The 17,842-nt window shown below is 42.5% G+C and overlaps 1 protein-coding gene and 1 non-coding gene across 2 annotated transcripts; both read left to right on the forward strand.

Annotated features, from left to right (window-relative positions):
* The first annotated feature begins 3,337 nt into the window (after positions 1–3,337).
* On the forward strand, positions 3,338–3,409 carry Trnap-ggg. The gene has a single exon. It is a non-coding gene; the product is annotated as a tRNA-Pro (tRNA).
* A 12,803-nt stretch (positions 3,410–16,212) lies between these two features.
* On the forward strand, positions 16,213–16,908 carry LOC121836022. Its single transcript, XM_042290641.1, has one exon. It carries the CDS (start codon positions 16,213–16,215, stop codon positions 16,906–16,908), a length of 696 nt encoding a protein of 231 aa, XP_042146575.1.
* The last annotated feature ends 934 nt before the right edge of the window (positions 16,909–17,842 follow it).

Below are 17,842 nucleotides of genomic sequence, written 5' to 3' on the forward strand. Positions count from 1 at the left end.
ATATTACGTACTATGGTCCCACAAAAGCGATATTAGTATATTCTTCGGGTTGAAATATGAGCTTAGTTGACTAGCTACTAGGTGAACTGCTGAATAAAAGTATATTGGACAGACAGAGAGATACTAGTTAAACTTAGACAAATGGATCTAGCCGGCAGCACGGAGACAGACCGAAGAAAGTCTTCATCGGAGATTCACGCAAAACCTCTCTGCATTGAACTTTGATTCGAATCCTAAACGAAGAAAATGAGTTTTTTTTTTTTTTTTTTTTTTTTTGTGGCCGGTAAATCTAAGCAATGTAGACGTATATTGCTGCTGGCTTCAACGGGGGTATCATATCATTATTGGAGGCGCGACAGATCAAAATGCCGTGACAGCTTCTAACGTTGCAAGACTCGTGCCCCACCTTTTGAAAACAGATAATTTCCCTCATTCATTATTTGCAACGAGCAGGCTTTCCTGAATCAAGTAATTGCGAAATCAGCCCAACACCTTCAGTGAGCTCCAGAGGCGTTTTCGGCGAAAAGCAGCCAAGATGAATGGCCAAAGCAACGACCGGCGTGTGTGGCTCAAACTTGAAGCTAACCGAACACAACCAAACTCAAGAAAAGCAGCTATCGAACCTTCCCATTCACTTGACTGCAACATTGGTGCTCCCTCCGGTGAAATGCCTCGTCTGTCGTCCTTAGTCGACTGTTCTACATCTTTATAAAGAAGCCACTTATCAGTTACCAAGTCGTCGTTACTTTGAATGTGATTCGAGACAGAAAAGAAATCAAAACGTTTTTTCCGTGATTCCTCCCCATCCAAGAAATAGAAAGCACGCGACCGTGTGTTGCGGAGTAAACGGGCTTTCAAACACGCGATGGAAGGAAACAATCTACTGAGGCTTCACCACACTAATGATCACTCAGGCGAACTTAAGAAATTTTCTGACCTTCGTCAAATTACGTTGTTCGCCACCGCGCCAACTCGTGTCCGCGAAAGCCACCGGAGACGCGGAGGGGCGCGGAGCGACCTGGTCCGACTGGTTCCAGGCTTTCCCGCTTGGTGTCGTCCGTTTTGCTGGAGTCGCGAATATCGCTGGCATCATTCTGTCGATCCCGTGACTGCCGGTCCGCGTGCTCCGTGGAAGAGCGGATACTGAGCTTTTCTTCGTAGGCAGTAAGGCTATTACTCGAGTAAATACGGTACCTAAGCTACTGTATTATGTTCAGTCCCTGAATATATTCCTTCAAACTAACAACCATTTAGGCGCCAGAGAATCCTAAGTACATCCGGGTAGCACGATAGCCGCCGTGTCCCTGGAACCTAGCACCCCATTGAGCTTTGGTGTAAACTAATGTATCAGTTTTTACCACGCAGATAGACCCTGAATGATAGAGCGGTAAACTCTGCATACTGATTTGAGATGGCTTCGGGATCGGGGCATGGTGAGGCTGGGACTTCTCATCGTGAGCCAGTGTTTAACGGGAGTTGGTAAATTACTGAGTTGAAACTGAACTTTTCATATCGGCTAGCTTGAAATAGAAATCTGACAAAACATATATTGTCAAGACTAGAGAACTATGATAATTCCTTGTTAATATCCCGAAAATGTAACGTTTTCCGGAGATAGCTATATTTGTTCCTGTGTTGAGAATATCACTAAAGATACAAAAACAATACACGGCAGGAAAAAATGTTATGTTGTATATGATCCTTGCAGCCTTGCACAGAAGGATAGACATTACTAGAAGTAGGAGAGTTTTATCTAAAAATGATTACTCGACATCATTATGAGATGTTTTAATGATATTTTGATCCTATAATATTTCATCACCAAGGAAGGTTATTTTTTAAATAATTTTTTAGACTACATTAAATTCCAACGTATCAACATAAATGAAATTTCGCACATTTTATGAATATTAAGATAATCAAATGACGGCATTCCAGGACCATACTGATTGGCAGCAATTATTAACTTACCAAAGAGGCACATTGCCAAGAAGCACAGAATACAGCTCAGACGCATTTTTGTTGTCGGGAGAGTCACGAGCGTTGGGGAATTATACCTTGCTTATATATACCTCATGGTTACCTTCTTTCTTCTTGAACAAGTGCAAGAAAAGTGAGGGAAAACAATGACGTGCGAGTTTGCTAGATCATACACTATTTTATTTTTGTTCGCTAGAGTTGCGTTATGCACTATTGTTTCGCTTGTTTTTCAAGCTTCACGAACTCGTGTTTAGTTTATATTTTTTGTTTGGGGAATGTTTTCGTTTACGCAGAAGCTGCACTTGACATGCCCGATTCATATTTGTCCTGTCATGTCATACGGCCGGATCAAAAAGTTCGCACACACAAAAAAAAAGCTTTTACGATGTTTTTCGTAGATATTGTTTTATATTGAAAACAAAAAATTGAATATATTTTTTTGCATAACTTGATCACAAAAACAAAACAATCCCTACACGTCACATCTGCGGTGCGCAACGCACCTTGCGCTTGACGCAACATAGGCCTTTTTTAACGTGTTACTACGACTGTGTGTGTAGTGACGACTATTGGTTTACAGCTTTGGTTAGAGCATATAACTCGCCTTCAGACTATACATTCTGAGTAATCTAGTGCGTCTAATTTTGTGCAAAGTGCTCGGAAGATTCCGAAGATGATGCATCTAATGGAAAATGGCAAGCAAGCCGTACAAGCATGACGATAATATTACCTACAGACGTGGAAACCCAAAAATCCGCCTTGTCTTGATTTGAACCAGGGATCTCTCTATTTCCAGTGGAGAGCTCTGCCAACTGAGCTAACCAGGAATTGGACGTCAGTAGAGCAGACAGGTTTTATCAGCTGCCACCAGTCTAAGACCAACAAGGGTGAACGGCTTGCAGTTTTAAGGTATCAATGATAATGCAATTAAATGAACACGTTCAAGTTAGCTGGACAAGAATGACGATTATAATCCGTGGCAAAGGGGAACAAGGGGGACAAAGGACGAACCCGTTTTCTCTACTGACGTCTAACTCCTCCTGGTTACCTCAGTTGGGAGAGCGATCTTTTGAAAATGGAAAGGTCTCTGGTTCAATACCACTACCCAGCGTATTTTTTCGGTCACGCACCAGTCACCTAGCTGTGTTTTGAGATTTGTGTTTGTCCTGTCCCCCTTGTTCCCTTTCTCCAGGAATTAGTATCGCCATTCTTGTCCAGCTCGCTTGCACCTTGGGATTAATTGCATTATTATATTAGCCTTAAAATGCAGGTCTTTCTCCCTTGTTGGCCTCAGACTGGTGGCAGTGTTAGACTGGTGGCAGCTCATAAAACTCGTTTGCTCTAGTGACGTCTAATTGCTGGTTAGCTCAGTTGGTAGAGCGCTCCGCTGGGAACGGAGAGGTCCCTGGTTCGATACAAGGACCAGGCGGATTTGTTTCGGTCGTGTACGAGTGACCTAGCAGTATTTGGTGTTTTGTGTTTGTCCTTTATCCCCCTTGTCCCGCATCTGTATGGAATATTACTCTCATGCTTGAAAGAGTCGATCAGTGCACTCTACGGAGGGATCCCAGCGAATTACGAGTCCAAAAATATGTTTAGACTTAAAAGAAATAATCGCTGTGACGGCGTTGAGCGGTGTTAGAGCTCCCTGTCATGTGATGTGGCAGTGATCACGACGTTTGAGATGTCCATTTCATACGCAGTGTCACAGCGCATAAATGTTTTTTATTTATTGATTGATTCATTGATAGAACTGTATTTCACACATGTTTCAATGCGGTTTGAACAAAAGCTGATCAAAATTCCTACAAATCTGACACAGAAAAAAACTAAAAACAAGAACAAACATGAGAAATTACAAGGTTACTGAACTAGATTACAGCTGAATAGGTAATCCTAAGAATATTTGTTCATAGACTAAAACATAAAAGTGATTTTATCGACCAGTTGATAAATTAAATTACGTTTTTTCACGATATCTGGATTATCATAGTATAATTTTTTAGTTTCGTAATATAGGCCTACCTTTCGGTTTTAGAAATTGCTTGTCTCGAGTTGTAATTTGGTTTGCTTAGGTCTACAAATATTTTCCCACCCTTCATTCGACGAGCTCCTTCCATAGAGTAATGTGGTTGACTCTCCCAAGTGTTTTGCGGGTGAGCCAATGGCAACCTAAGCCTTTTGGCGGGAAATTGGACACAGTAGGTTTTTTAGAGTTTGATCACTGATAGCTTGAGAAATGCAGGGCCCGGCGATGATCATACATTATATTGCCACGCGCGTCGCCGAGCGAGCGCGTGCCTGGCCGAATTGTTAGCGCACTTGACTGTCCCGCGGAAGGTCTAGGTTCGATTCCACCCAGTGGTATGTCATTCTATTTATTCTTTCAAATTGGCGTACTCTTAAGTTTGAGAACATTCTCGTGTGATCGAGTTCCGAGTGTTTTACGCACCGAAAGTTTTGCGCCGAATGTTCCAGAAACCCACGAGGGCGCACAAGGGGCTCCTCATGGCGAACGGAGTCAGTCTCGCCCCAGCGTGCGATCCTGCTGTTACGCCGACTTCGACGCTCTGTTGGTATCGTCTATTAACTCTTTCTTTTGGGTACAAGTTCGCCCCATTAAAAGTTTAGTTATTTTTCAGTTATTTTTCAGTGAAATATACTCCGTGATATTTGAGGAATATTTAGGCACTGAAGTGACCGAGGTGCCGAAAAGCGACGAAGGTCATGCTTCATATTGTGGGTGGTCACGCTCTGACTGCGCGTCGGACGAATAGTTTTCGGTGTTGTATTTTTTCTTAGATTTGCTAAAGTAAACAATTTAAATTCGCAAAAAAAAATTGCCCAGAGAGTAGTTTTATGTTGTGCAAAGTCACGCTTTGACGTCGCGCCGCAGGCATAGTTTTCGGTTTTGCGTTTTAATATCTCTTAGACTTGTTAATGTAGACAGTTTAAATTTGGCAACAAATTGCCCGGAGAAGCATTTTATGTGTGATATCAAACAACTGCCATAGCCTCGTTTTTGCCAAAAATGTGTGATTGAAATATGCCAGCGAAGACAAGTAGGCTTGCAGGTTAATTTGTAAATTTTATACAAATATTTTTATAATTTTCTTGTCACAAATCAGCAAAGTTGCACGATTCATCCCCTGCAGTGAACATTAGTAAACTATAGGTACATTCAGCGTTGTGATTGTTCTTTTGCGGCACAAATGTCATAGTAAACTAGTTTTCAGAAAAATGAACGAAAATGTCATGACGTGTTTTGCACTTCGGTGTGTGTACGTGCGGAAAAGGCCGACTGCGTGTGTGCAGGAGAGGCCAACTGATCAGCCTGAAGACGTTATCTTGTTATTCAACGCACATTTTTAGAGCGGGGCTCTTAGGCGCCCATTTTCTGCTTGAAAGGCGTCGTCGTCGCCGCGGCGTAACTCCGCGTTTTATTTGGGGACGTTTCCCATAATGACGACACACGTGACGTCACGTGTGACGTCACGAGGGTTACGAGTGACGTCAAGTAAATCACGAGTGATGTCAGGTAGGACGTCACCCCGATTTAGTGACTTCACATGGCGGATAAATTTGCCGGATATTTTTTTGCTAAATATACGTGGGAAATTTCCCCCTTAATTTGCCGAAAAATTTCCCCACTAAAGTTTCAGCTACATTTAGCTAAAAGGACCAGACAACGTCTCAAACTCTGTTTGAGACGTCGTCCTGTCCTTTTCTGTTGCTTCGACTGTATTCGTTTTTGCCCCAGTCTCGGGTTTATTCAACATGGAATAAAACAAACGCTTGAAGTCCGTATGCGGTTCTGTGTGCGTGAGTGTGCGTGTCTGGGGGGGGGGGGGGGGGGGGGTCCGGGGGAATGAAGGGTGAGTGGTAAAAATGCAAAGAGTGAGAAAAGCGTAGAGGGCATGATGCGATACTCAAGGTATATGATGTTCACCACATGTGAATGCTCACGATGACATCGTTCCTGGTCTGTATTGTTGGAAACGTTTCCAGCACCAAAGGTGCTTCATAGCGGCTGTCAATTACGCGTGTAACGTTCAAAAGTGCTAAAACAGCGGACTGTTCTGGAAGCAAAATTAAAACTAACCAAGGAAACTGTCAGGAAATGAAAGGGGTTATTGCGATCCTGACGGCCAGTTGCAGGAGAGGGGAAGAGGGAAATTATTTTATAACTAAAACAAAAACAGAGCGAAGAAGAGAACAACGTAAAAGGCAACCGGCAAGACACATCGCTGACTCTCAAATGAAGTTAATTCATGTTGGCATCTTATAAATACCGTATACGTCATACAAACAAAAACAATGAAAAACACAGAAAACAGGCATTTCACGTGTTGATTACACCACCGTCACCTGAATGCCCTACGCGCTCAGAAAATTCACGCTCTTTATCGGAAAGTAACATCGAAGGGGCGCTGATACAGTCTGGCCCCAGTCCCGCAATATCGAATGCTTTAATGAATCTCCGAGTGACTCTGCCCTTATATTTAAATATTACTTGGCATTGGTCAAACACTGGGATGGAACCAAACTCTCTGCATTGCACCCCGAGTTACCCCGTTAAAACCTTACAAACGTTGTAACGGCGTTTCCCAGTGATTTCCCTTTACCCCCATGAGGGTGTGTACACTCTCCCGCCTTGTTTTTCTGAAGGCACCCCTTAATTCGGAACAACTCGTCTATTGGTGGTTAAGTCGGTAAAAACCCTGGATGTACTTTTCATTGAATCATTATCATGGAAGGAGCACGTTGAATATGTCCATGCAAAAGCTATAGTAAATACATTGGTCTCTTTCGTAGAAACCGTAATGTCTTTCCAACAAGTGTAAAATTGCTTTTATATTACTCTTTGGTTTATACTCACTACGTATATTGTCATTTAGTTTGGGGCGAAACAACAAAAGGTAACTTAACAAGACTACTACTAACCCAAAAGAGGGCTATTCGAATTGTTTCAAATGTTTCTTTCCTTCCAAGGAACACTTTTCCAAGCATCGTGTAATTCCTATTGAACAGCTGCACAAATTTCGGTTGTTGGTGACTTAGAATGTAGCCTTAATACACAGGAATACTTCTTTCATTTCTGCAGTGTCATGTTTTACTAAGTTAGATGATAAATACGTTCCCCGCCATGGCGAGACCTGGAATGTTTCAACACCCCGTACTAATTATGGTTTTACATTATTAAAGTATGTGGTGCCATCTTTACTAAATGAGCTTGGACAGATTGATGTGTGTATATTTGGAAAGTAAAATCGAATGTTAGCGGTCATACTACTACAACCCATTTTCAATACGATACCCTGTAGTGTCACGCATCTGCTCTGAAATTGTTTCTGTCCGAGTGACCATATGTCTTTTGGTTATCTTTCTACATAAGCAAGTAGAATGATTAGAGTGTGTGCTGGTGTGTATGTATTTTTTTTGGTCGAGTGTATTTTTATTTTACGCTGTTTTTCCGCCAACATGTTTATGGGAACGAGGGCCCCGTCAAGCTGCAGTAGCAGCTTTTTGCCCTCTTTTCCACCATTTTTTTTTTGTTTCTAAAGGAAAAAGGAAAATAAAAGATTATTATTATCATTATTATTTTTTTTTTACTCGCTTACCACCTGAACTTCTAAACCAAACATCCCTGAGCAAAGTTAAAAAGATGCTTAGAGGTATTTCGTTTTAATAGCCAACTATCGCAGACTCATTTTGCTTAATAATGTGTGCCACTTTTAAGCGCCTGCCTTTCTCGAACATTAATGAATATTCTGCTGTTTGTAGAACATTTTAACAGAAGACCTACCGTGAATTTTTTTTCGCATATTTTTTAGTTTTGTGGTATTTCATTTTGCTTTGACATTGCTATTGATTTCCGTTTTAGTCTGTGCATAATATCTTCGTTCTGAATTTAGGACCGTGAGGAACAGAGCTAATGCTATGCTTCGATTGGCGAAAAGAAAGCACTTCAAGAACAAGTTTGAAAAGGCGCGCTTTAGCTCTTCAGAGACATGGCCACTTGTTAATAATGTTCGTGGTCATCAGCGAAAGCCATCCGTGAATGACGTTGTTAAAAAAACATTTCGGTGACAAATCGAGAGATATTGTTGAACGATTGAATTCCTACTTTGTTAGATCCACTTGTGCTCCAGAAAGAGTTGGTATTTCGGAAGCAGTAATAGTGATGAACGCAACCTCCGCTTTTCTTTGTCCCATGAGCTTGGACGATTTACGTTCGATTCTCTTCAGCATTAAGCCTACTAGGTCTCCAGGCGTGGATGGTATAACTCTTGGTTGTCTTCAAAAAAACTTCAGATATCTGCAGGATACACTTCTTTTCATGTTAAACGGATTTATCGAATTGGGCGTGATCCCTAATGAGCTTAAGATTGCTATAGTGCGACCGATTTTCAAAGGCGGGAATCCTAAAAAGGTAGAAAACTACCGCCCGATTTTGATTTTGCCCGTGCTAGAACATGTTTTTGAGAAACACATTTTCCATTTAATGACCAGCTTCATTGATCAGTGTTCACTGTTTTCTTCTAGGCAATATGGGTTTATTTCTGGGAGTGGTACGCAGTTACTTTTAGAGGATGTAGCTGACGAAATTTACTCTGGTTTTGAGGGCAACATGTTTTCATGTGCCGTTTTTCTAGACGTCAGCGAGGCCTTCGACACGGTAAATCATGAGATATTATTAGAGAAGCTTTGGAGGTTCGGTTTACGTGGACCTTTTCACTCGCTCTTGACAAATCTGTTAGAAGGTAGGGCCCAGGTGGTTTCTATAGATAAAGTTAATAGCTCAACCCAGTTTCTCGAAACCGGCGTCCCTCAGGGGTCGGTGCTAAACCCATTACTTTTTAATGTTTATGTAAATTACCTAGAAACTGTTATTGCTGGATGGGATATTTTTCAGTATGCCGACCACACCTTGCTTGTTTCGCGACACATCAATTTCGAAAATGCGGTTCACACTCTGCAGTTAAATGTGCCTAAAGTTATGGACTGCTATGCGGCCAACCGTATAAGAGTTAACCCATTAAAAACTAAACTTGTCTGTTTCCGTAATCCCCTGAAACCCGGATTCTCTAATGCCCCTTTTCTTTTACACAGTTCTGGTTGCAAACCTTGTTGTTGTAAGCCTGTTACCTGGGTGGACTATACAAGATATATGGGTCTGATTTTTGAATGTGATATGTCGTGGAACGAACAAATGGCACATGTGTGTTGTGTGCTAAGGAGAGTTGCATGTATGTTGTATAATATGAGATTGTTTGTTCCTTTTAAGGTTATAAAAACGATTGTCCATGCGCTTGCGTACAGTGTACCGCGATATGGGGTGACGCTACATGCCTATTGCACAACATCTTGGCACTCTAAAATTGACAGCATTTTGAAAGGAATTTTGCGAACTCATGTTTTTCATCCAGTGAGAATTTTTTCAGAGATTTGCAGATGCCAAAATTACGTAGTTTGTATACTGAAGCTGTTGCGCTACGCCATCTTTGGAGTGAAAGTTTTAAAACACTGCATACACCATCGCGCCTCCTCAGAACGTCTCCTCGGTATGAAGTCCAAAGATGTGTCACCAGATATGGAAAACGAATACGGTGGTTTTACGTGTCAGACATTTTTAATACCCTTCCTGAAGACATTTTCAGTGTTACTGGCAAAGGAGATTTGAAGAAGTGGCTTCGTCATTATGCTTGTGAAAGCTAATTATTGTGCTGGTGTCGTTTTGACTTGAATTAGGGTGCTGGTAAGTTGAATCTTTTGATCGGGTGTTTGTTTCTATGTGCGTTTTTCGCTATTTTCTCGCATATGTATATTTCTTTTGTGCTTTTTGGGGGGATTTGACGTGGGAAGCTGGTTAGCCGAAGCCTTGTGTACGTGTTTGTTTATTCATGTGTTCTTTTTTTCACCTATGCGAATTTGCTGGGTCCAGTCTTACAAGCCATTGTCGGCTTAGACGGACCCTTCATTTGACATACCGAAAGCGATTATTATTATTATTATTATTACTATTATTATTATTATTATAACTATCGACGAAGTTATTAAGAAAAACTTTCACTCAAATATGACCCTTGTGGCGAATAGTTTCAATCACTCTTTTGCTTCCGTTTCTGGCGTATCTTGCCATGCACAAATTACGACAGACAATCAAGAAAAATCTTGTTTAAACAGTGCCTATCTCCCAAACATGACGGAAAAAGATCTACATACGCTGTTATTTAGCTTCCGTCCTCACAAAACCCCTGGCGTCGATAATATAAAACTGAGCGATTTGCGCCGCAATTTTCACGTTTTAAAAAATGTTCTTCTCCAAATACTAAATGGAATCATTCTCACTGGAATTTTCCCCCTATATTTTAAAAGCGCAATCGTAAGGCCCCTTTATAAGAATGGCGCACGCGACGATGTAAAAAACTATAGTCCCATTTCTATTCTTCCGTGTTTGGCGTTGGTTCTGGAGAAACACATTTTAAAATCGATTCGATGAACGACTTTCTGGATCATGGATGAAGAAAGAATAAAACAATTAAAACAGGGACAACACAACCACATCTTTCAACTAGCAACAGACGAGTAAACTTTCAACAGCGAGCAGCCGACTATACCCAGTAGGAATAGGAGACAGAAGGGGGAGAGAAGGCTCCCTTCCCTTCCCTCCTTCTCTCCCGCTTCTCTCCCCTATTCCTACTGGGTATAGTCGGCTGCCCGCTGTTGAAAGTTTACTCGTCTGTTGCTAGTTGAAAGATGTGGTTGTGTTGTCCCTGTTTTAATTGTTTTATTCTTTCTTCATCCATGACTTAAACCAACAAGCTCTTCTCCCAAGGAGACTTTCTGGATAAATACAACCTTATATCGCCCAACCAATACAATTTTATTGCCGGCCGCAGCACTCAATCCTTACTTGAGGACATGTCTGATATCTTGCACACGTCGTTCGACAATAATCAATTTACATGTGCCCTTTTTCTCGACGCATCCAAAGCCTCTGATTCCATCAGTCACCAAATACTCTTAAACAAACTTTACAACTACGGATTTCGAGGTCCTTTTTTTTGTTGCTTCAAAACTTTTTGACAGACAGTTCGCAGCAGGTAATGGTTTGCAACGAAAAAAGTGCTAAGGTATTTCTCAAGTCAGGTGTACCGCGAGGGTCAGTTTTGTCCCCCCTGTTGTTTAATATCTACGTCAACGATCTCGCTAGATTAACATCAAGATGCTCAGTTTTTCAATACGCAGATGACACATTGCTGTTATCCACTCATGTCAGCCTGCGCATGGCAATAAACACTCTACAAATAAATTCTACGAAAGTCATGGACTGGTTTGAAGCCAATCAAATCAGAGTGAATGTACAAAAAACAAAGCTTATTTGTTTCCGCAATCCACTTAAACGACAGTGCATCGACATCCCTTTTATATTACATTCCTCATCTTGTGTATCTTGCACCTGTACACCCATTCCATACCACAATACAGTCAAATACTTGGGACTTTTTTTCGATAGCGATCTCTCCTGGAACACACACCTTGATTATCTGGCTAAAAGACTGCGAGGTGTATCTTGTCTGTTATACCATACAAAAACGTTCCTCCCAATCTCCGTCAGAAAGACAGTCGTGAATGCTCTTGCCTACGGAGTTCTTCGCTATGGAATTACTATCTTTGCCAACTGCTCAACCCTCTGGAGAACGAAAATTGACGCCATTCTGAGGAACATCGCGAAAAACGTTGCATTCAATCCGAATCTAAACCAGGACGATGATATATTTTCTTATGTGGGCTTGCCGCGTTTTCTACCCCTTTTTCATAGATGTGTCATCCTAAGACATTATTGGCTCAGACAATTTAAAATACCTCGAACTGTCCAGCGCTCTATAAGAAACAGTACACACTTTATAATTCCTCGTGTATCACCTAAAAATGGAGAATGTGTTCGGTCGTATTATGTTCCTCGCATATTTAACAAGTTACCAGATTTTCTTGATCAAATTGACTCTCAGCGTGTCATAAAAGAACGCATAAAACAATTGTGCTGGTAGCTGCCTATTGAATTATACACGGCTGGAATCTCTCTAGGACCGACAGGAGGCTAGTTATTGTTACCATGTGAGTGACTGTTCGACCATCAACCTATATGCCCGCATGATGTTCAAGTGTATATATGTATTTAAGTGTATATTTACGTGTAGATCTAGGCATGCACGTCTATATGCGTTGCGGTGCACTTGATGTTGTATATATGCCCAAGTACTCATTTATTTGTGTGTGTAACCCATGAAACAACTTTAAATTGTGTATAACTGTCTTGTATTCGCGCCTGAAAACAATCAGTTTTATCACCACCGGGTCTAGTCGCACGAGGCGACCCTGGCTTCGACTGACCCGCCTCGAACGTGCTGAAGAAAGAACAAGCCGAATAAAATTATTATTATTATTTTTGTTTTGTTTTATATTATGTTTTATATTATATTAATGTTTTATATTATTGTATTTCCAGTAACTACCCATCCTAAATATCGTTTTTTTTTATTGGAGGATGGCGTCGCACAAGCCACGTGTTGGCTTTGATGCATCCGCAATACCAAACTTTTCTATGCTGGTAGCAATAAACAATTACTATTATTATTATTATTATTCACAATGCCCCCCTAATCCCACCCCCTAAAAATTTAGACACCCCTCCCCTTAATTTTAATTCCTGGGGAAAACCCTGGCGTTTCCTGAGGCGTGAGTTAAGAAAACGTCCTGTTTGACTTATATAACGGAATGATAACGGAATGGAGCAGACAATTCGATCCACAGAAGTCGCGAATTAATTTTGTTCTTTTTTACTGCACATAATGTTTATTTAAACACTGAATTTACACTTCTGCAGAACCCGGCCAGCTTCTTTGGTGTTGAGAAAACCACATCAACACAAACTTACCGTCCCACTTTTTTGAGGTTATGCGAAATTTCGTGAAGGTAAGGTAAAACAGTTAATCATTCTGAAAACAGTTACTTTTTTTTTCACTTTTCCAAGCTCCAACGTAGACTACTTCGTTCCTCGAAGCTCAAATCCTTTAACGTAGAAAGACCACATTAAACTTGAGGTTTATATAAAATCTACCAGTAAGTTTTCCTTCTTGGATCTAACTTGTGAAACGTGCCGGAGATACGCACAAACAGCATTGGCTCTGCTTGAGTCACGATGATATGATTTATGTTTTATATTTATTCTCTAGTACTTTTCCGCTCATGCATTGCCCATGCGGAAAACAGTTGCTTTTGAACGCCTCGTGGGCAACTGACTTTGAACAAACGACTCGTGAGCAAACGACTTTACGTAACCTTCCAAGAAAATTTGAAGTCATTGTAAAAGGAAATATGAATCTCCTGTACATTGTCTCCCCGTAGCCACAGCTGGTGCAAGACCTTCTACATCTACGAAATATACGTCGCCGCGTACAACGTGTGCTAGGCAGGCGATTGTTCGCGACAAGTTATACTTATTCCAGCTGCTTGGCGCTCTTTTTCATCTCCTCCTTCTGGCGCCGAGCAAAGACGTCGGACTGCGGATCGCACGGTCCGGGGTTAGATATCTGCTCAGCACCCCGGTGAATCTCTCTAGCTGCGAATATTTCTGCGTAATTGTGATATGTATGAGTTATCATGACTAAGTTGGCTTTCTAAATGCTTCGGATGCTTATGCGTTGCCTGCTATGGGATGTGCATGGTCTTTGTATCCTAGACCTGCCTGTAACGCTTTTTTTTTCTCTGTTACGCTGGAGCGTCACACTTTTCGTATAAAATCCCACCCATAAACAGATTCTGTGTTGAAGGGATGCTGAACCGAAATTTTGAGCTCACAAAGCAAGGCTGACCGGATGGGTGGGACGCTGCAAAACCCCAAAACATCACCCATACCGCGATATCTTAAACGAATCGCCATATTTTTGGAAAAGAAGTGAGGGATTGAACATTGCAGACGAGATCGACAAGAAAAAGTCACGTCACAATTTCCGATCCCTCAACTTTTCGCTACATCCCAAGAGCAGGAGAGAAGTGAGGCCACTTCCTTTCATTCTCAAATTCTCCCGGAGGACAATGACGTCAAAGAGCTCGCTTGAACGCGGCCTTCTTTTCCAAAAGTACGGTCATTCGTTTGAGATATCGATGTTTAAATGATGTTTTGGAGTTCGTAGCGTCCCGTTCAATGCTTCTACGGCCTTATTTTGCGAAATCCGAATTTCTGTTCAGTATCCCTTTAAGACATCGATGACAATAAAAAGGGGGCTCTTTGCTTACTCCATTTTACTTTACACGTTTAAATTCGACATATCTTCATCCTCCAAGCGGGGCACTTCTGTATTGTTTTAATGCCAGAGAAAGTACTAATTTTTATGGACGCATTTATTGCAGATGTAATTTGGAAAACTACTGATGTCTCCTGCGTTGCTCCCGAAACCTTCAATATCCTCCAAGGAAGGTCGAACACTTGATATATATCATAGACGTGTGTACTCTATTTATAAAATGTTTGTTTGTACCTGCTGGTAGCTTCAAGAAACAGCGGAGGCTGTACATGTAATCACGGAACAGGAAGATTTCACATATGGTTCTCATGCACTCGCTCCGATCTACAAAATAGCACATAATTTCAACAGCACATGGGCTACCTAATCTGACTATGATCAGAGTGGCGAAGTCCTTAGAGAAGATTCACTCTATCCTAAAAGGCTAAGATCAAACTGCCGTTTCCGTTATCACCCGGACCTCGTAGATCGCAAGACGACTTCTGCAGCGCCGAACCAGGTTTATATTTACGCAAGCATCACGTATTATTGAAATAGACAGTTTCAACGGGCAAAGTACGTACCACACTATGCAAAGGCCATTCATGGCGTTTATTTGAAATCTATTTTAAACGGAAAAGCATCTCCGATTGCCGAGAGCGGGCATTAGTTTGCGAATTCGTGCGCTATCAAACATCGACTGACTTCCTCCTAGCACACATTGTTCGCGCCACCCAGTCATCCACAGCAAAGCAGAGACAAAATACGTGACAGGTCCTACAATCTTAAAACCAATTAAGTTTAGGCCACTTATGAAAGAAGTGTTGATTCCAGAAAAAAAAATCACGCTACTCGGTTTCTTTTTTCTTTTTTTGTAAAGGCGCGTTAATTTTTTTATTTTTTATTCTGAAGTCAAGTTAGAGCGAATGTCCCGGTGTTTTTCAAACGTTTCTCACTTCTTTTCCTACATGGAAGCCGCAACATGTGCAAATGTTTGCTAGGAATTATCCACTGCTACATCAAAGGTGTGGGCAATATTTGCACAAAACATTTCTTGAACACTACGTTTAAACTGTTTTCGTCGGTTTGAGTATTAATTGTTGTAGAAATACATCTTGCCAAATATTATTGTAGAAACAAATTCTGACCATATTTCGCTGTGAGTTTTAAATTATGTCTTGACTTATATTATTGATCAATAAAACATCTTAATGAAGCATAAACCGAGATATATATAAATTAAAGAAATATCATTGTTTTTCTTGGTTACGCTGTATTTAGTTCAAAATTTGTTTGGATGCCAGTTACGTTGTGGTTAGCGACAGTGTGGCTGACTTTTAGCTTTTAGAAATTAATCTTATTGCTTTCTTTTGAACCCTTTATAAACAATAAATATTTGCTCTAGTTCATGTCTACCAAATGAGGCAGACGAACACAATTGCTGCAAACATTTTAAAAACTTATTTTCACCTTTGAGATGTCCCGTTATAACTTGTATCGAGTAACTGGATTATTTAAAAACGTTTAATAAATTTCGACATAGAAGTTTTAATCTAGACTAGATTTGAGAAGTGTTTCACGTTACTCATAGTGTTATGTTGTATTACCCGCGTTTCAGCACGTATGACGCGCCCCTTTTTTCTTTTGATCGCTCCTCCTCTGCCTACCCTTTCCCTCTCTGATAACATGCTATAAGTTACGCATGCCTGCCGGCCGCGCGCTCTTCTCGCTCACTCCTTCATGGAATAAAGTCATTCCACCTCGCCACTCGCCGAGCTGCTCTCGTCAATCCTGTTCGTCCACTCGCACGAACACTACACAATGGCGACGAGGACACCGAACCTGCCTTGGGATCATGACTTCTGAAGATGAACCAAGAGATGGCCAGCTAACCAACCGAGACAGCGCCGAAAGCACCAAAAGCGTCGTCGACGCCGAGGCCATGACCACCAGTTTCGGGCAAGTGGAACATTTTCATGAGTCTACTAGTGACTGGCTCTCCTACGAAGAGCGCGTGTTCTCTTTTCTACAAGCCAACAAAGTTCCGGCAGAACTGCAAGTAGACGCCTTCGTGAGTTTGATCGGACCGAAAACTTACGCTCTGCTCAAGTCTTTGACTGCTCCGGAAACACCGCCGTCAAAGTCCTTTGAAGAATTGCGGCAACTACTGCGCAACCATTTATCACCCAAGCCGTCCGTAATTGGCGAGAGAGCGAAATTTCACCGACGGTCGCAAACTGGAGATGAATCCATTTCAGAGTTCGTGGCCCAGATACGGCGACTCGCACAAACGTGCGAATTTGGAAAGTTTCTTGATGAGTCACTTCGGGACCGCTTTGTCTGCGGCCTCCGACGAGTAGATATCCAGCGGCACTTGTTCAGTGAAGATAGGCACCTCACACTCCAAAAAGCCATCGAACGTGCTTTGTCACTCGAGGCAGCTGTCAAGAACGCATCAGCGACCCACTCAAGGTCAGACAGCGCCGCCGAACTGAACAAGCTGCGCAGCTCGGGGCCCAAGCTAAGGGCGATAACGGCTCATTGCTCTCGCTGCGGTTCACCCAAACACGAAGCCACGACGTGTCCTCACGCACAAGCAACGTGTTACAAGTGTCACCGTCAGGGGCACATACAGTGAGCGTGCAAATCAAAGACAAAGTCGCCCAAGAAACGTTTTCCAGTCAGGTCCTTGGAATCCCAAGATGAGTTCCCTCTCAACGGCGTCAAAGCATCTGCTCGGTCTACGCCATCATTGTTGAAGTTCAAGTTCAAGGCACTCCGCTGTCGATGGAACTGGACACGGAGGCAGCCGTATCGATTATTTCAAGCAGCCTTCACAAGCGACTTTTTCCAAGTCTGCGCGTCGAGAAAACACCTCTTCGGCTGCGCACATACACGGGACAAGTCATCCAGCCCAACGGCGTGCCACATGTCAACGTCGAAAGCAGCGGCAAGGAAAAAAAACTTTTACCACTCTATGTTGTACCGCAGACCGGACAACCGCTTTCGGGACGAGAGTGGCTTCAACACGTCCAGCTTCCCCCGCAGGGGGTACCTGTGAAAGCAGGTGTTTGGAGAGTGGCGTCTCCACGGACCCCGAGCCATGCGGGTTCGCCCGCCCACGTCTGACTGTGCGTGGCTTTCCCGTGTCTGGGGAAAGGGGCATCCTGGTGGTTGAGCTGAGCCCGGGGCAGGGTTGGACCCTTCGGGGCCCCCCGGGCGAGGCAATACACCACTTCGGCCCCCGCTTCTCATAGACGGGAGTCCTGGTAAGGCCCGGCCAGGATGATTCAGTCTAGTCGCCTTTTCTTCTACTATCCCCTCCGATCTTTCGCTTTTACCTTTCCTGGTTCTTTCACTTCCTTCTCATTTCTTTTGCTCCTTTTTCACCCCTCTTTGGCGGCAAGGGCTAACCTTGGGTGGCAATAGACCTCTGTCTTGACCCACACTTGGGTATAGTTTCCCGGCAGCACTGTTAGCGTAACGTCTCCAGCCAAGCCCTTCTTGTTATGGTGCGTTACCTAACCCCTTGTTGGGCTCGGTGGTGGGCGGTGCACCGCGGATTCCGAACA

Source organism: Ixodes scapularis, unplaced genomic scaffold (assembly GCF_016920785.2).
Source record: "Ixodes scapularis isolate PalLabHiFi unplaced genomic scaffold, ASM1692078v2 PGA_scaffold1__304_contigs__length_218370807, whole genome shotgun sequence".
NCBI lineage: Eukaryota > Metazoa > Arthropoda > Arachnida > Ixodida > Ixodidae > Ixodes > Ixodes scapularis.